Raw genomic sequence first — 20243 nt, forward strand, 5'->3', positions numbered from 1 at the left:
TCCAGGCTCCTGGCTCCTGGCTTCGGATTGGCGCAACTTCGGCCATTGCGGCCATTTGGGGAGTGAACCAGTGGACAGAAGACCTTTCTCTCTGTCTCTCCCTCTCACTGTCTGTAAGTCTACCTCTCAAATAAATAAATAAAATCTTTTTTTAAAAAAAGTAAAGGAAAGGAAAACCAATCCTCAAAGGTACATATTAAAACCGTCATTTTACAATAAGGAAACAGACTCAGAGGTTTCCATTCATGTACTAACTCATGCAAGAGATTGATATTGAACAATTGCCAGGTGCCAGGCACCATTCAGACTCAAAACAGAATCAAGTAGGAGATTTAGAAAAACATTCCTAGTGTCATCTATCTGGTCCCCCTAACCCTCAGACAGGCCATCTAAATTCTGTACTCAAAAGAACACCCTCAATTAACTTTAAAGCTAATTATTAACTAAATATGGTTCTATAACCTCCCATTTACTTCCAGATTGGTTTCATATCAAACTGTATAAAGAATGTTTATAAATAATCTTTTGCAAAAAAAAAAAAAACATTCATTGTTTTTAGAGCCTGAAATTCTTTACAATGGTGCTTACTTTTAGCAATCATCTCTTTCAAAGTTCCCTATTGCCGATGTGTAGTATAGATGAAATTGGGCTCTGTTCTCAGTCTTAAATCCTGTTGCAAGACAGATGGGATTCTCAGTGTAATTTTCCCCTTTCAATCTGAACATCATATATTCTATACCATCTGTAAACAGTAATGACAGCACATTCAACAAATTGAAGTGCTGTCTTGACAAATGTTATGCCTTAGAAGGTAGAACAAATAAAAAGGTAATTTTGAAACCATCACAAAGTGAATTCCTTTTAGACTACAGTAGAGCAAACTGTGCAGTACTTTATTCTCCAATAAAGGTACAGTATGAAAGACTTGCATAATTATGTATTAACAAAATAAAGGCTTACACTAAATTATCTTGCTAACGCCTCTTTCAAGTGCATTGTAATTCAAGTCATCAAACACCTATTGAGTTCCCATGTTCTCTGCTCTACTAGGTGCTGTGATACATGGGGATAGGAACAGAGTACCTCATCTCCAAAAACTTAAAAATTATATGAATATATGACATGCAAAGTACTGGCCATAATACAAGGCTGTGCACAGCACATGGTATAATGGAAATGTACAACACAGGGCATGAAGAAGGGAGATATTATTACATCTAAATTGAGAGAAGGAGAAAAAGGAAGGTTTCTTGATGATGTGATATGTGAGCTGGGCTTCAAATATTGATTAAGATTCAAATACATGGATGACGAACAGGGAAGAACATCCCAAGTGGAAGAAACAAGGCATTAATACAGAGTAGGAGGAATCAGGGAGAGCAGATGACCTGGTATTGTTTGAGATGGAGCATGAGGCAGTCAAACTAAAGCTAGAAAGCACTAAGAAGGAAAAAGTTTGGGCTGGTGATGAGGCGTAGCAGGTAAAGCCACCACCTTCAGTGCCAGCATCCCATATGGGCACTGGTTTGAGTCCTATTTGCTCCACTTCCCATCCAACTCCCAGCAAATGGGCCTGGGAAAGCAGCGGAGGATGGCCCAATGGGCCCTTGCACTCATGTGAGAGACCGAAGATACTCCGAGGTCCTAGCTTCTGGCTTCATACCATTGCGGTCATTTGCGAAGTGAACCAGTGGATGGATGAAGATCTCTCTCTCTCTCTCTCTCTCTCTCTCTCTCTCTCTCTCTCTCTTTCTCTGCCTCTCTATAACTCCGCTTTTCAAAAAACAATTACCAAATCTTAAAGACAAGAAAGAAAAAGTGGGGAATCTTACATGCCTCCAGAGGAGGAGAGCAGACTTCTGGAAGGCCTCTGATCCAGAATCCATTGACTTAGCACAAAAGTGTTGACCAGGCAGATAACTCCAGCAACAGAAAGGCAGGGAAATAGAAACTGGTGTATTCTACAATCAATAAGCTGCCACTTTAGGCACAACCTCAGGTAATTCACTGAAAGTTCCTTACAATCATGTATATATACAGAATGTGTGAGAATAAGACGAGAATGGGAAAAAGAAAAATATCACTCCTGAGTTAGAAAACTCCAAATAAACCTTGACATGAGGGGCAGGTGTTTGATGTAGCAGTTAAGACTCTGCACCTCATATTGGAATGCCTTTGTTCCATACAAGTTTCCAGCTCCTAATTCAAACTTCTTAATCATGCAGCTCCTGAGATACAGCAATGATGGCTCAAGTAATTTGGTTCCTGGCACCTATATGAGAGACCTGGATTGAGTTCTCTAATTATAGCTCCAGCCTGGCCAAGCCCCAGCAGCTCTCTCTGGGTGTGGATGTGTTATTAGTATCTTTCTCTTTGTCTCTCTGCCTTGAAAATTTAAAAAATTATTTTAAAAAACTTGATGTTGAGTACTATTCTAAGATGCTCATTTTTTCAAATATTAACATTCTGAAATCTGAATGTATCTTAGATCTGAGTATCATCACCACATGTGATTCAGTTTTCCATTTTTGTGCCTAAAACCCTAAAATTGCAGGGTGAATGCAGCCTTTTGTGACTCTTCTCCACTGCTAAAGCTATTTTGTGATTTGATCATGCATCTCCTAAATTCACAGTTCATAAAAACTGACAAAATCATTTCAAAAATGCCACATCTATAATAGCATCAAAGGACTTTTTAAAGTAGAATTTGTTTATTTACTTATTTGAAAGAGAGGAAGAGAGAGAAAGAGAGACAATATCTTCCATCCACTGGGTTTACTCTCCAAATGCCCACAACAGCCAGAGCTGGGCCAATCTGAAGCCAGGAACCAGAAATTCCATCCAGGTCCCCCACATAGGTGGCAGGTGGCCAAGTACTCAGGCCTCATCTACTACCCTCCCAGGAGCATTAGCAGGAAGCTGGATGAAAAGTTGAAGAGCCGGGATCTGAGATGCCAGTGTCTCAAGAAGATTAACACATTGTGCCACAACACTGTCCTCCAATAGGCTTTTAAAAATATATTGGCATCATCTTCAAAAATATACATTGTCAGGGAAGGCACTGTGGTGCAGCAGAAAAAGCCGCTGCTTGGAACACAGCATCCCATATCAGAGAGACTTGTTGAAGTCCTGCTGCTCCACTTCATCTCCCTACTGGTGTGCCTGGGAAGCAGGGGGTGATGGCTCAAGTGCTTGGGCCCCTGCCACCGATTTGGAAAACCCAGCTGTATTTCCTGACTCCTGGCTTTGGACTTGTCCAGCCCTGGTTGTTCTGGGCATTTGAGGAATGGATGATGGAAGATATTGTGTGTGTGTGTGTGTGTGTGTGTGTGTCCCTCTCTGTCAGTCTTCCACATAAATAAATCTTTTTATAAAACCATGCATTGTCATTAAAATAATTGTCTTTGAGAATTAGCTTCCTTGGGTAATTCTGAAACCACATTTAAAAGAAAACTCTTCATCACACAATTCTGAATATTCCAGATTATTCCTTAACAACAAAAACTGAGGAAAAGATATCTAGAAGGGCATTACTTTATTCAAGCAAATCATTATCATTTAGTACCCACAGTGAAAACAAATAGGGACATATTTGAAGTTGAGCTTAAAGATACAATGAGGGGTCAGTATTGTGGTACAATGGGTTTAGCTGCCACCTGTAATGCAGGCATCCCATATGAACACAGATTCGAGAACCAGCTGCTCCACTTTTGATATAGCTCCCTGCTAACAAGCCCGGGAAAGCAGCAGAAAATTCAAGTGCTTGTGCCTCTGCCACCCCTGTGGGAGACCTGGTCGGAGTTCCAGGTTCCTGGCTTCAGCCTGGACCATTCCTGGCCATTGCAGCCATTTGGGGAGGGAACCAGTAGATGGAAAATCTCTCTCTCTCCCTCCTTCTCTCCTTCCCTCTCTCCTGTCTCTCCCTCTTACTCTCTGTAACTCTGCCTTTTAAACAATAAATAAGTCTTTTTAGAAAGACACCATGATAGTTTACAATGACTATAGCCACAGCTGACCACTGCTACATGCTTTTAAACTCTGTCTTATAACATCAGACCTTTTTAGAGCAGCTATTAAAAGCTAAAGCTATAAAAGTAGACAAGATGACCCACTAATGTCAGAGCTCACAATATACATGTAGACACATGACTAAATGCCAGATCTCTTACTCCATGCCTATTCATCTATTCTTCCGTTCAGAAAATCTAATTTTGAAATACACAGCATCTGCAACAGTAAACCCAATTAAAATGATTTCCTTTAGCTTATAATGCATGCAGAAGGACACACAGCATCTCTTAATGGTCCTTCCAATGTGTTAACAAAGGAAGCAAAACTGACCCTCTTTTGTAAACTGACAAGAGCAGCATATGAAAAATAAAAACAGAGCTGCTGCTTTTTGCTTTCTGACTAATCCCATGATGTGATTTGCAACTACAAACTCAAAAAAAGTCCCCAAATACATATATTCCTTATAAGTGTCATCAGAGTCTAAGAATACATACACCATATCTAATCACAGCATTTCAGTTTAAACAGAGGAAATATGATTTAAAATAATTTTTAAAGTTTTCTTGTCATTGGATTGGGTATTTAACAGCTGATGTTTCAAGTAAACTAACAGTGGCATAAAAGTGCAAATAAAGACTCGACGACAACAGTAAAGGGCAGCTCTTGACTGATAGCAACTGCTGCTACCATGACCAAGCCAGACTTCACAGGTAAGTTCAGTCTCAACCAGACCCCTTGACCACAAAGTTACTCAAAACGCATATTCCAGTAGCATCTACCAGCTTTCTATGCCATCTAGAATCTTTACAAGGAGTACTATTATTAAAAATGAAGCGAAGATATAACCATGTATTATATAAGCCATATATATGTATATATATATATATATATCAAATAAAATAACAACAAACCTAAGAAAATGAAGGTATAAAAGATACTTAACTGGGGCCAGTGCCGTGGCTCACTTGGTTAATCATCCGCTTGCGGTGCCAGCATCCCATATGGGTGCCGGTTCTAGTCCTTATTGCTCCTCTTCCAATCCAGCTCTCTGCTGTGGCCCAGGAAGGCAGTGGAGGATGGCCCAAGTGTTTGGGCCCTGCACTCGCATGGGAGACCAGGAGAAGCACTTGGCTCCTGGCTTCGGATTGGCGTAGCTCCAGCTGTAGCGGCCATTTGGGGGGTGAACCAACGGAAGGAAGACCTTTCTCTCTGTCTCTCTCTCACTGTCTAATTCTATCTGTCAAATAAATAATAAAAAAAAGATACTTAACTACCAAAACCAAGACCAAGAACAGGGGAAAAGAGTACTGAAGTTATTGGGCAAAAATAGGGTAAGAAAGGAGAAATAAAGAAAAAGAGATGCCGAGAGAGAGGGATGGAAGGAAGATAGCAATGACAAGTATATAATGAAAAATGAGGGAAAGCATGAGCTTGGTCTCCTAGTTGCTGCCCTTTGATGCTATCTCTGTAGGTATTTAGTGAAGGCTTTGTCTGCAGAAGCCTGTGTCTTCAACCCATCTTCAGAGTAAAAGCCAACTCAGTAAAGATAGCAGATTTTTCCTATACAGCAGCAGGAGCTGCCATTGTTTGGGGAACTTACCTAATACTCACAGCCTAATGAATTTGTTACTCAAAAACACAAAACAGGTAGGTAAATTTTGAGAGGGGCTGAATAATTCTATAAAGAAAAAATTCATACGCAGTGGCATACTTATTTAAAAATAATGATAAGCAAATGATTTTCTGCTTAAAGCATCAGCCATTCTACTGCAAGCTATTTTCCTGAAAGACATCTCCTGCCACAGGGAGGAGGATCACACACTAGATTGACTAAAAGTCCTGTCCAGCCTGGAAAGTTCTTTGCAGATTCATGGTCAGAATCATTTGGAAATATGTGCCTTTTATCTCTCTGAGTTACCCCCACCCTAGTCCTACAGTCTTTCTTGCCAAATGCTGAATTGAGTTAGGAATGACATTTTGTTGTCTTTGTTCTCATTCACGTTTTTCCCTGGAGAGCTCTGATTGATACTTCCTTGCCTCTTAAGCCGTTAGCAGCATCTCTGGAATAATTCTCCCAAAAGGAATGAATTAATAAATTGCAATTATTCTTCTAAATCAGGACAAACTAAAGATGAATAACCATATGGTATGAACATTAATAGGAAAGTTCAAATATTCATTACAGTAAATAATTCCCAACTATCCTAAACGTGAATACTCCATAGTTGAGAAAACCTCAATTCACACAACTATACAAATGAGTTTCAGATACCTCCTAAATTGGTCTACATATTCAATGCAATCCCTAGCAAAATCCCAGATGGCTTGTTACACAGAAATTGACAAGCTAATCATAAAATTCATAGGGATATGCCAAGGACTCATAATAGCCAAAGCAATCCTGAAAAACAAGAACAAATTTAGAAAATTTACACTTCCTGATTTTAAAATTTTAGTACAAAGCTACAGTAATCAAGACAGGTACAATGATAGACTCATACATTGGTCAGTAGAATAGAATTGAAAGTCTATAAATAAATATTTATATCTAGGGCCAACTGCTTTTCAGCCAGGGTGCCAAGATATTTCAAAGAGGAAAGAAAATTCTTTTCAACATATGGTGCATGGATACATGCATGTACGTATGCAAAAGAATGAAGTTGAACCCCTAACTCACACCATACACAAAGATAACTCAAAATTTATCAGAGATCTAAATTACAAGCACTAAACCTCTAAAATTTCTTAGATGAACACAGAGTTGAAATTTTTGTGACCTTGGATTAGGCAGTATTTTCTTAATTGACACAAAAAGCATGAGTGACAAAAGAAAAAAATAGATAAATTTGACTATATCAAAGTTAGGAACATTTGAATATCAAGTACATAAAAAGACAATGGACAGAATGGGAAAACATATTTACATATCAAATATATGAGAAGGATCTGTCTAAAATCCTGAATATATAAAGAACTCTTAAAAACTCAACAGTAAAAACAAAACTAGCCCTACTTTAAATTGGCAATGAATCTACATAGAAAATTATCTGAAGAAATTACAGAAATGGCCAATAAGCACATGAAAAGGTGTTCAACATCACTAGTTATTGGGAAGATGGAAATTAAAATCACAATGAGAAACCATTTCATACTCACTGGGGTGTCTGGAATAAAAAAGACAAAGATTAACAAATACTGGGAAGGATGTGGATGTGGAGAAATCATACCTTGGCGACGGGAATGTAAAATGGTGGAACTGCTTTGAAAAAGAGTGTGAGAGTTCCTCAAAGATTAAACATACAATTACTCTATGACCCAGCCATTTCCACTCCTAGATCTGCATCAAGGAACATAAAAACATATGTCCACACAAAACCTTGTATAAAAATATTCACAGCAGGGCCAGTGTTGTGGCACAGTGGTTAAACTGTTGCTTGAGGAAAAGGGATCCCATATCAGAATGCCAACAGTTTAAGTCCTGAATGCTCTTCTTCAGATCCAGCTCCCTGTTAATGTGCCTGGAAGAGTAGGAAGACCAGAATGGAATGCCTGGCTCCTGGCTTCAGCCTGACCCAGCCCTGACCATTGTAGGCATCTGGGGAGTAAACCAGAAGGTGCATAATCTCTCCCTGTCTCTTCCTCTCTCTATGTCACTCTTTCTTCCAAATAAATAAGTGAATCACTTTAAAAAAAAAAAAAACTGGCCACAATAACATTATTCATAACAGTCAAATGTCCATCAACTTAAAAATTGATCATTAAAATGTGGTATATTTATATAACAAAATCACATTCAGCATAAAAAAGAATGATGTACTGGGGCTAGCACTGTAGCATAGCGGGTAAAGCTGCTGCTTACGGTATCCCATATGGGCACTGGTTCAAGCCCTGGCTGCTCCACTTCTGATCGAGATCTCTGCTATGGCTTGGGAAAGCAGTAGGCGATGGCCCAAGTCCTTGGGCCCCTGCAACTATATAGGAGACCCAGAAGAAGCTCCAGATTCTTGGCTTCAGATAGGCTCAGCTCCAGCCATTGCAGCCATTTGGGGAGTGAATCAGCAGATGGAAGACCTCTCTCTCTCTCTCTCTCTCTCTCTCTGCCTCTCTGTAACTCTTTCAAATAAATAAATAAATATTTTTTAACTTTTATTTAATGAATATAAATTTCCAAAGTACAGAATATGGATTACAATGGCTTCCCCCCATAACGTCCCTCCCACCCGCAACTCTCCCCTTATCCACTCCCTCTCCCCTTCCATTCACATCAAGATTCATTTTCGATTCTCTTTATATACAGAAGCAGTTTAGCATACATTAAGTAAAGATTTCAACAGTTTGCTCCCACACAGAAACATAAAGTGAAAAATACTGTTTGAGTACTAGTTATAGCATTAAATGTCAATGTACAGCACACTAAGGACAAAGATCCTACATGAGGAGTAAGTGCACAGTGACTCTTGTTGTTGACTTAACAAATTGACACTCTTGTTTATGGCCTCAGTAATCACCCTAGGCTCTTGTCATGAGCTGCCAAGGCTATGGAAGCCCCCTGAGTTCACTGACTCTGATCATATTTAGACAAGGCCATGGTCAAAGTGGAAGTTCTCTCCTCCCTTCAGAGAAAGGTACCTCCTTCTTTGATGACCTGTTCTTTCCACTGGGATCTCACTCACAGAGATCTTTCATTTAGGTTTTTTTTTTCCCCAGAGTGTCTTGGCTTTCCATGCCTGGAATACTCTCATGGGCTATTCAGCCAGATCCGTATGCCTTAAGGGCTGATTCTGAGGCCAGAGTGCTGTTTAGGACATCTGCCGTTCTGTGGGTCTGCTGTGTATCTCACTTCCCATGTTGGATCATTCTCTCCCTTTTTTATTCTATCAGCTAGTATTTGCAGACACTATTCTTGTTTATGTGATCCCTTTGGTTCTTAGTCCTATCATTATGATCAATTGTGAACTGAAATTGATCACTGGGACTAGTGAGATGGCATTGGTACATGCCACCTTGATGGGATTGAATTCGAATCCCCTGGTATGTTTCTAACTCTACCGTTTGAGGTAAGTCAGCTTGAGCATGTCCCAAATTGCACATCTCTTCCCTCTCTTATTCCCACTCTTATATTTAACAGCGATCCCTTTTCAGTTAAGTTTCAGCACTTAAGAAGAATTGTGTATTGATTACAGTATTCAACCAAAGTATTAAGTAGAACAAACAAAAAAATACTAAGAGGGATAACATATCAAGTTGCTCATCAACAGTCAGGGTGAGGGCTGATCAAGTCACCGTTTCTCATAGTGTTCATTTCACTTTAACAGGTTTCCTTTTTGGTGCTCAGTTAGTTGTCACGTATCAAGGAGAACAAGTGGTATTTGCCCCTTTGGGATTGGCTTATTTCACTCAGCATAATGTTTTCCAAATTCCTAACAGGGATCACTTTCAGTTAAAATTTAAACACCTAAGAATAATTGTGTGTTTATTACAGAGTTCAATCAACAGTACTAGAACAAAAAAAAATACTAAAATGGATAAAGTATTACATTGTACATCAACCGTCAGGACAAGAGCTGATCAAGTTACTGTTTCTCATAGTGTCCATTCTTGGCTTCAGGTAGGCTCAGCTCCAGCCATTGCAGCCATTTGGAGAGTGAACCAGCCTATGGAAGACCTCTCTCTCTCTCTTTCTCTCTGCCTCTCTGTAACTCTTTCAAATAAATAAATAAATATTTTTAAAAATGATGTACTGACACTTGGTACAGCATGGATAAACTCTGTAAATGCTATGATGCTTAGTAAAAGAAGCCAGTCAAGAGAGATCATATATTGTATGATTCTATATATGTGAAATGTCCAGAATAGGCACCTCTATACACACAGAAAGTTATATTAGTGGCTGCCAGAAGGTGACATTGGTGGGGTGGGGAGGGAGAGGAGGTGGAAAGGGATGTTGAAAAAAAATGAAAAGTGACTGTTAACGGGTATCATGTTTGTTTTTTTGGTGACGGGTATCTTCTAAACCTGATATATGGTAATAGTTGCCCAACTCTAGTAATAATGCTAAAAGTCAGTGAACTGTATACTTTAAATTAGTTAATTGCATGGTATATGAACTGTATCTCAATAAAAGGTGTACCTGTTTTAAAAATAAGTCTAGCTTTCTCTCTCTCTCTTTCTCTTTCTCTCTCTTTCATAGATGCAAATATATAAATAAACATTTAAAAAGAAGAAGGGGTGGGTTAAACCACTGTTTGGGATACCTGCATCCCTTATTAGAGTTCCAGTTCAAGTCCTGGCTACTGCACTTCCATCCAGTCCAGCTTCCTGCTAATACATCCTGGAAGACATGGATGGTGAACCAGTGGAATGAAACCTTGCTCTCTTTCTCTGCATTTCAAATAAATTTAAAAAATTGAGATTTATTTATTTGAAAGGCAGAATAACAGAGAGAGAGAGAGAGCTCTTCCATCTGCTGGTTCACTCCCCAAATGGCCACTGGCCGCAACAGTCTGAGCTGGGCTGATCTGAAGACAGGAGCCAAGAGCTTCCGCTGGATCTTCCATATGGGTGCAGGGGCCCAAGTACTTGGGTCATTCTCCACTGCTTTCCCAGGCACATTATCAGGGAGCTAGATAGGAAATGGACCAGCCAGAACTCTGTCATCCATATGAGATGCTATGCCACAGCACTGGCCCCATAAGGTGTTTTTTTTTTTAATAAGGCTCAGGTACAACTAGATTGGGATTCTATTTTCCCATTTGCCCTCTTGCTAACAAAACCTTTTTCTGCTCCCCTGTTGTTAGGACTGGCTCTCATTTCTTCTTCAGACTGTTACAGAAAAAAAAATCTGAAAATGGAGCAGATATGCCTCCAAAGTATTTCTGGTTTGTAATTTTTCTTTTTTAAAATTTCATTTAAGGTATGAAAATTTCATGTATTTCATGTATACAGATTTAGGAACACAGTAATACTTCCTACCCTGTCCTCCCTCCCACCTATGCCTCCACACTTCCTCCTCCTAACTCTCTTAGTCCCACTCTTAATTTTCACAATTATCTACTTTCTGTTTACTATATACTCATAAGATTAACCCTATACTAAATAAAGAGTTCAACAAATAGAAGAAAAAAAACACTATTCCTCATAATTTTCTAGAGATAGAATACACAAATGTAGATTTCAATTGCTGCTAAAGCCTTTTTTCCAAGTACCTGCCCCAGACAGAAAATATTATAACATTTTCATATGGTGGAATTTACTGAAACCATGACCTAAATACATATTTCTTGTACCCATTAAGAAAGACCAGATATCACTGAGGTTGTAGAGTTTCCTTGTTTGCAGCACTTTAAACACAGACCCATTATCCCCAGGTGTGGACTGTTTTGATTCAGACTGTGAGTAAAAGACCAGGAATGAAAGTGACCTGTCAGATAATCTGACAGCACAAACATTTGAACAACAACCACAGCAATGATTTGTTGTTTTGGAACACTACTTAGCCTTCACCAGTAGGGACACAAACAACTGTCTTTTCCGATTGATCATGTAAAATGGATATGATGAAAAATATGCATGTATTTCCGAACTTATTGCACCAAAATAAACTTGCCTTTTAATTCTATTTTTCATGAACATCTCAAAGTATCCACTATCCAGACTTTACATACTACCTATAAAGTCGATAACTCCTCAATTTATGTAATCAGCTCAGATCTCTTTTTTGAATGCCAGACTACTAAGTCAGACTGCCTTTGTGACATCTCCACATGGATATCTACTAGGTACCTTGAAAGTTAACAGGCACTAAAACAGACTTCTGAGAGACTCATGATTTTCCCCACAAATCTAGTCTTCCTTACAGGTATCCCCACCTCCAGCCAGGAAAATGTCTGCCATCACCTCACTCAGGTCAAAAACCTTAGTTTCATCCTTGACTCCTCTCTTTTTCTCATATCCCATAGACAAACCATTAGTTCTTTTAAAAGACATTTATTCATTTGAAAGACAGGAGAGAGAGAGACAAAGAAACTAGAAACTCCATCTGGGTCTCTCACATGGGTGGCAGGGACTTCAGTATTTAAGCAATGACCCACTGCCTTTCCAGACACATAATAGGAAGCTAGATGGATGCATAGTAGCCAAGACTGGAACTAGGACTCCGAAGTGGGAAATAGACATCGCAAACCCATGAGCCACCATGCCCGCCCCACTATTAGCAAATTCTTTTGGCTCTATCTTCAAAACACTTGTGTATCCAGCATCTGATCCCTAAACATCACCTCTATGACTACCTCTTGGTTTCCAGCTGCCATCACCAATCCTACTAGCCTACTTATTGATTTCTTATTGTCTACCTTAAATCCATTCTCTACACAGCATCAAGGGGTAAACTGTTAAAACATAAGTCACTCCTTTGCTCACAATCTTCTAATAACTTCTTATGTGATTCAGGGCAAAAGCCTAAGTCTCTACCAAGTGCTCGCTCGATCTCTCCCTCTCCCTCTCTCTTGCCCACCCCCACACATGAATACATTCACTATGTTTATTATTATTTTTTCTTACAGGCAGAGTGGACAGTGAGAGAGAGAGACAGAGAGAAAGGTCTTCCTTTGCCGTTGGTTCACCCTCCAATGGCCGCCGCAGCCAGCGCACCGCGCCGATCTGAAGGCAGGAGCCAGGCGCTTATCCTGGTCTCCCATGCGGTGCAGGGCCCAAGCACTTGGGCCATCCTCCACTGCACTCCCGGGCCACAGCAGAGAGCTGGCCTGGAAGAGGGGCAACCAGGACAGAATCCGGCGCCCCGACCAGGATTAGAACCCCGTGTGCTGGCGCCGCGGCTCAATAGGCTAATCCTCTGCCTAGCGGCGCCATTCACTATGTTTAAACCACACTAGTTCCCTTCTTCTTCCTTGAACTTGTCAGCATTCTCTTTTCTTTCTTTTTTATTTTTCTTGTTGTTTGCTTGCTTTATTTTTCTTTCTTTGCTTCCTCTTTGTTTCTTTTTCATCAGGTAAGGAAATATGTGAGGAAGAAAAACTGTTTATGTAAGGGCCAAGTTCCAAATATAGTTTTATAATAAATGTTTGACTACTTCTGGACCAGTCTTGCTGAGTTATCAAGATAACCCAGAGATAAGTAGATTTAAGGAAAGAACTGCAGTGCCAGGTGTTGTTTCATGGGCCTTATATGTGAGACTAAGAAATAAAATTACTTTTCAGCTGCTGACCTACTGGTCAGCTCTACATGAATGCTCCCCAGAAAGCACAAACCCAAAATTGAACCACAAACATCCCTTTCCCTTCCCTTCCCTATTTTAATAGTATCTCTCCCAACCCAGCCACCTGAATCAGAAACCTGGAATTAACTCAGCTCTTGCCCCTAACCACCACAACTAGTCACCAGTCAGATCAATTCTACCCTCTCCATTCTTCTCAGACCTCTCCCCTTCTCCTCACTGCCAGAAATAGCTTAACTCATGCCTTCATCCACACACATTCAGCATACTCCAACTGCTCTAACTAGCCAGCCTATCTCTGTTCTTTCTCTTCACTGCAACCACATGATGCGGCTTTGCTCTATTCTTCTGCTCACAACACTCCAATGGTTCTCTGATGCCCTGGAAATAAAGTAAAAACCTTCTAGTATGCCTCACAAGATTCTGCCAGATACCTCTCCAAATTCATCTTCTCTCCCCTTCTTTCATTTCAATCATTTACAAAGCGCCTACAATTCCCTAAACCTATTATGCTCGCCCCTTTCTCCTTATCTTTGCCCATCTTAGTTCCTTTGCCTGGAATACCACTCTCAACATCTGTGCACACCACACCTCCTGCCCACCCTACCCACTCCTGCCCACCTAGAACTTTGTATGCATCCTTCAAGATTTAACTCAAGTAGGTCCCTCCCTGAAGTCTTCCTTTAACTCCCTGAGTGAAGTCAATCACTCCCTTTTCTGGCTGCCCCAGAGCAGATTGAGCACAGGTATATGCAATTAGCCTATTACATTATAGTCTAATTCCTGGGACTAGCAGACTATAAATGGCTATTATTCAGAAAGTTTTTTGCCACCATGAAAATCTTTGTAAGCATATTTTCTTAAATACATGAATATTTTAAAGTATTTTCACATATAATGTAACAGTACTAGGCTGTAGGCTCTAGCCACAGGGGTTTAACCCCCTCCAGGGCACAGCCTTGGTCCAAACACAGCTGAAAATACTGAAAGGCACTAAAGTAGTGCAAGCACACAAGAAAACTCAGCACAGCAACTGGTGCCATTTTTGCTGTGTGATGCCTTGTGGTGCCAACAGGCAGAAACCTTCAAAGGTGTGAGGCTGGGAGGGGGTTGGGTGGGCATGAAAAGGTATGGGGTTGGGCGGGCATGAAACAGCACATAGCTCTAAAAATAAGAGAAATCAATGGCCGTAGAAATGCCAACTTAGATTTCACAGCATAGCTAACTTCCCTTTTGTGAATAAGCATACATTTCTCCTATGAGGAATTTTTTTTAAATTTATTTATTTATTTGGAAGTCAGAGTTGCACAAAAAGAGAAGGAAAGGCAGAGAGAGAGAGAGAGAGGTCTTCCATCCGATGGTTCACTCCCCTTTTGGCCACAACAGCCAGAGCTGTGCTGATCCAAAGCCAGGAGCCAGGAGCTTCCTCCAAGTCTCCCATGTGGACACAGGGACCCAAGGACCTGGGCCATCCTTCACTGCTTTCCCAGGCCATAGCAGAGAGCTGGATTGGAAGTGGAGCAGCCGGGACCCAAACCGGTGCCCATATGGGATGCTGGCACTGCAGGTGGTGGCCCTACCACAGCGCCAGCCCCAATGATGAAATTTTTGAGTGCTGGGGAAGATGCAGGAGGTGAGAACCAGACATTACTTTTCACTGCACAAAAAGTTTCAAGAAGCTTCTTTTGTAGCCTCCAAAAACATTTTAAGACAGGAAGGGGTTTGTGCTCCATCACTACACCCCCACTTTATGATTGTTATTTGTAGAAAATAATACTACTTCCCAACAAAACAAGTAAGACCAAAGAGTTCTGCCTTATGATGACCCATAGAACACAGCCTTGGATTGTGACTCTGGTGTAACTAAAGAGGTTTGCATGGCCTACTTGGAAATTGCAGGCAGCCCTGACTGAATAAGAAGGGATATTTGGGACCTGTGGTGCAGCTGTCTGATCCCTAGAAACTTGCTGCCAAATCTATCTGTTGGATATTAAAATTCTGATAGCAAGGTGTAGCAGAAGCAGCCCAGACTACTTTGGAAGCATACAAAGGCACTATGTTTCCTGAATCTGTATACAGGAAATACATGAAATTTGCATACCTTAAATACAATTTTTAAAAAGAGCAACTTGGAAATGACCAATCTGCAAAATAAAGACAATCAAAATTGAAGAAGAAAAAGGAGGAGGAGGAGGAGAAGGAAGAAGGAAGAAGGAAGAAGGAAGAAGGAAGGAAGGAAGGAAGGAAGGAAGGAAGGAAGGAAGAAGGAAGGAGGAGGAGGAGACAGGGAAAGGAAGGAAGAAGAAAGAAGGAGGATGAGGAGGAGAAGACGTTTCATCAGTTACAGCATCTTGGCAAGACTTGTCAGAGAAGTCTTGGCCGAATTTAAAGTCCTGTTCCCAGGGCCCGTTCTGCAAGGTCCCATAGACAGTTACTTACCTCCTTCGAGCCCCTGAGCCTGCAACACCTTCCCTGCTACACTATCCCCTCAAACGGGGCAACTCCGGCGGGGTACACGTGTGTGCACCGAGTCCACGTTACACCGCTCAACCAGACCGCGGTAGCGGCGGTAAAGGTTTTGTGAGCTTGTTAGCTTTCTTCTGTCTGTCCTTCCAGATAAATAAGAACTTCTGCCTTAGAAAGATGCCTCTCCTTTGGGTGAAAAGCCCAAATCTCTAGCAGCTCTTTCCCTGCAATTCCTCCAACCAAACGCAGTGTCCCTGTTCTCAGAATTTTCAGTGCCAGTTTGACTTGGTTTCTCTCACACTTCCTTATCCAAGAAAACTCTGGCTTTTCCAGCTTCAGGAGCTGCAAGCTTAGGAAGGCAGAGTTCTGGTGTGCGGGAGGCGGAGTTAGAAGAGGCCACCATCTATTCCCAAATCTCCCGAGAGAAGCGGATAGGCGACCTGGAGCAGCCCTGGCGCAGACATTCACGCATGGCTCCCCGAACTTTCTCACCGGGAGCCGGCCGCGTCGGGGCGGACACAAGAGCTGCAAGCCTGCGGCGCGGCAGCTGGCCAGCCGCTCACTGCCCGGTGCGCCACTGCAGCGGGCAGTGTGCGCGTGCGGGGTGTGCAGGAGAAGACATGGTTAAGGAGGGAGCAGGAGCGGAGGCGGGGGCAGGGAGAGGAAGATGCAGGAGAGCCCGGGGAGCTGGGCAGAAGTCGATGGCTGCAAGGCAGGGAGTGCGGGGGCGGAGGGGACTTACCTTCCACGAAGACATCATGCAGGAAGCAGAGATAGCTCTTTCCGTACTTTCCAGCAACCCTCACGCGCTGCAGGGCCATGGCTGCGTCTATCTGCAGTGAAATCGCCTGGACTACTGGCACTAAAGTGCCTCCGTCGGGTTTTAGCAGCAGACCTCGGATCTGTGGCGCTGAGGAGGCAGCTTGGAGAAACTGCCTGGCCGCTCTCGTGGGCACACTTGGGTGGGGCCAGGACCTTGCTGTTGTCATCCCCATGCTGGGGTCCCAGCTGCCGCTACCTAGCTGTGCCCGTCGCGCCACCCCTGAGCGCTCTGATACCGCCAGAGGGGTCCCGCCACTGAAAAGGCCAACTCGACCGAGCCTGTAGGAGAGGCAGCGCTGATCAGAGACCACAGAGCTCGGGGCTCCCGGAACCGGGAACTTGCTCGGAATTTGGAGCTCCGTTGGAGCGCTTCTGGCTGCAGAGGCAGCCTGGACAATTCTCCCAGGGTGCGCGTCCACGCCCCTACGTAGCTTCCCAGTGGGTGAGGGGAGGCGGGACGGAAGGAGGCTGAGGAACAGAGATGCTACAAGCCAAAAGGGAAGACCCCTGCAGAGACGCCTGTTGTCAGCAGAAAGAAGGCAGGCCTAAGCAAGCACACTTGGTGGGAGGAGATGGCCCAGCCGCACTAGCCCGTGGCAACACGTGCTAGTCTTGCCAGTTTCTTAGCATCCCAGTAAGTATTGGCCAGGGCAAAGATTCGCGGCGGCGGTGTCGGCGAGTTGCACAGTGTGAGTACACGCAAGTAGCCCCAGCAGAGCTGCTGTCCCTGCTGGCGCCAAGGAGAGATGAGCCTGTGCTGAAGCTCCAACACTCCCTCCCTACTCCCTCCCCCGCAAACGCAAGCACACACAATCTGATCTCAGGACTTGAGGATAACAAGGGCTAGGTTTTCCAAGACCTCTGATTTCCAACCATTTGGATCTTAGGAAGTCGCATGTCTAGACACCTGGACTGCTGTCTCTCTTGGACATTAGGAGACTGGACCTAAAATGAGGAACAGGTAAGAAGAGGAGACCCCTTAAAGAGGCAGAGCTCTTTCCCTGCCAGGAGGCCAAAGCCTCCAAATACTAGCTCAGCTAAGAGGGAGCTCTGCAGTGCCTGGAGGGAAAGGAGAGGGCAGGGCCGCTGGAGCCCTGCCCAGAAGCTTGAAGCCAACCCAGGAAAGTCGGTGGGAGAGGGGAGGGCAGCCTTAAAAGTCTGTAAGTCGGAAGTACAGTCAGTGCTATAGGAATGCACCCCAGTTTTATTCTGAAGGTGGAAAAAATCCTTATAGGAACTGCAAGGGCCATTCTCTTCTTTGATCCTACTGCTGCCAACCTTCTCTGAGAGCAAAGCATACTCATGTTCCATAGGACAATCATTCCAAATGACTCTTCTGAACTTTCTGTGGGGAACCACTGATGTATAACAGAGGAGGGTGCATGCAGGCAATGAAAAAAAGCAAGAGCAGAGTGAGTAGAGAGGGAAACACACACACACACACACACACACACACTCCTTCCTCTGTGCAACTGAAGCCATCTGAATGGCTTCAATCAATAAGAATGCTTTCCATCCCTGTTCTTAAGCACATGCAGAGTGAAGAGAAGCAACCACTTATGATTTCCTCACTGCTGTGAGGAAATTAAGACATTAAGAATTAAGACATTAAGACATTAAGAATTCCACTAATACTACAGTTGTAAAATAAGTTAAAAATAAATAAGACACAAATGAATGACAATCTATAAATGTGCTAGCTGAAAATACAGGGAGATTTTTTATAATCTTGGGGTAGGAAATGCTCCCCTTACCATTATAAAAAAGCATGAGATGGGGCCGGTGCTGTGGCACAACAGGTGAAAGCCCTGGCCTCAAGCGCCGGCATCCCACTTACTCCACTTCTGATCCAATTCTCTGCTGTGGCCTGGGAAAGCAGTGAAAGATGGCCCAAGTCATTGGGTCCCTGCACCCACGTGGGAGACCTGGAAGAAGCTCCTAGCTCCTGGCTCCTGGCTTCGGATCGGCTCAGCTCTGGCAGTTGCGGCCATCTGGGGAGTGAACCAGCAGATAGAAACCCCCCTCCCATCTCTGCCTCTCTCTGTAACTGCCTCTCAAATAAATAAATAAAATCTTTTTTTTTAAAAAAAAAAAAGCATGAGAGCAACCTACTTATGAAAAGATATTCTGCTATACTGTCAAGTGCAAAAAAGGCAAAAAAAAAGTATTGATAATTTAATCCCCCTTTTAACAACTATACAAATTTATCTGCATATAAAATGGTTGAGAAATATACAAACTGCTAACTGTGGTGATCTCTGAAGAGTGAAATTGGAGAGCTCACAGTTGTAGGACAATGCTGGTGATATTTGCTTAATAAGTAATTACATTTTTTTTGGTGAGCAGTTGTTATTGTAACTCACTGTTTTTTTTTAAGATTTATTTATTTACTTGAAAAGCAGAGGACAGAGAAAGGAGACACACACTGAGAGAGATCTTCCATCTGCTGGTTCATTCTCCCAGCCAGGGCTGAGCCAGACTGAAGCCAGGAACCAGGAACTCCATACCGGTCTCCCACATGGGTGGCAAGGGCCCAGGTATTTAGGCCATCAACAGCTACTTCCCCAGGTGCGTTAGCAGGGGCTAGATAGAAAGTAGAATAGCTGGGACTCTAAAAGGTGCTCTGATGTGGGATGCCAGACATCACAGCAGCTTAACCTGCTGAACCACAATGCCGGCCCTTGTAACTCATTGTTTTAAAACAAAGAAGATAAGTAGAAAAATAAGTTTAGGTTTAGAAAGCTATAAGGAAATTAACAATATAAAGTAATATTTACTAAATATGAAAACAATATAAAAATCAAGAGAGACCAATAAAATTGATAAATATTTAAACTTCCGTGTAATTAAAATTCACAAGCAAAAGTCAGATCACAAATGTACAAAAAAATATAGTGATCAAAAGAATAGTATAATTCAAGGAATAAAGAATAGCCAGACAATCTCGAAAAAGACCAAGGTTAGGGGCCAGCGCTGTGGTGCAGCAGGTAAGGCCACCGCCTGCAGTACCGGCATCCCATATGGGCACTGGCTTTAGTTTTGGCTGCTCCAAGTCTGATCCAGCTCTCTGCTATGACCTGGGAAAGCAGTGGAAAATGGCCCAAGTGCTTGGGCCCCTGCACCCATGTGGGAGACCCAAAAGAAGCTCCAGGCTCCTGGCCTCAGATCAGCCCAGCTCCGGCCCTTGTGGCCAATTGGAGAGTGAACCAGTGGATGTCTCTCTCTCTCTCTCTCTCTCTCTCTCTCTCTCTCTCTGCGCCTCTCATTCCCTCTGTGTAACTCTGACTTTCAAATAAATACATAAATCTTTAAAAAAGAAAAAAGACCAAGGTTAGAGGACTCACATTTCTTGATTTCAAAATTTACTACAAAGCTGAAATAATCAAATCAGTGTGATGCTGACATAAGGACAGAATGAATTATAGATCAAAATAATAGAATTCAGAGTTCAGAAACAAACCCTTTCATCTAAGGTAAATGTTTTTAATTTTTATTTATTTATTTGAATTAAAATTACAGAAATAGGGCTGATGTTGTGGGGTTAAGCTGCTACCTGCAACACTGGTATCCCATATCAGAGCACAGGTTTGAGTCCAAGTGCTCCACTTCCAATCCAACTCCCCGCCAATGCACCTGGGAAAGCAGCAGAAGATGGCCCAGGTATTTGGGCCCCGACACTCATCTTTGAGAAAAGAATGAAGTTCCTGGCTCC

At 42.5% G+C, this 20243-nt stretch overlaps 1 protein-coding gene across 10 annotated transcripts in view; it reads right to left on the reverse strand.

Moving 5' to 3' along the window:
* Positions 1 to 17236, reverse strand: part of MCF2 (MCF.2 cell line derived transforming sequence) — a 126170-nt gene extending 108934 nt beyond the window's left edge. For 3 of the 10 annotated variants that reach the window (XM_089323857.1, XM_089323853.1, XM_089323852.1), the window contains exon 1: positions 16452 to 17234. In XM_089323857.1, the coding sequence (XP_089179983.1) occupies positions 16452 to 16704 (253 nt within the window). In that variant the 5' untranslated portion in view covers positions 16705 to 17234. Of the gene's footprint in view, positions 1 to 16451 lie in introns of all 10 variants that reach the window. The other 7 variants (XM_089323855.1, XM_051831587.3, XM_089323856.1 and 4 more) reach the window with 6 other exon arrangements.
* Between the last annotated feature and the right edge of the window lie 3007 nt (positions 17237 to 20243).

The sequence above is a fragment of the Oryctolagus cuniculus genome, chromosome X (assembly GCF_051225735.1).
Source record: "Oryctolagus cuniculus isolate XC-2025 breed Fujian yellow rabbit chromosome X, ASM5122573v1, whole genome shotgun sequence".
Lineage (NCBI taxonomy): Eukaryota > Metazoa > Chordata > Mammalia > Lagomorpha > Leporidae > Oryctolagus > Oryctolagus cuniculus.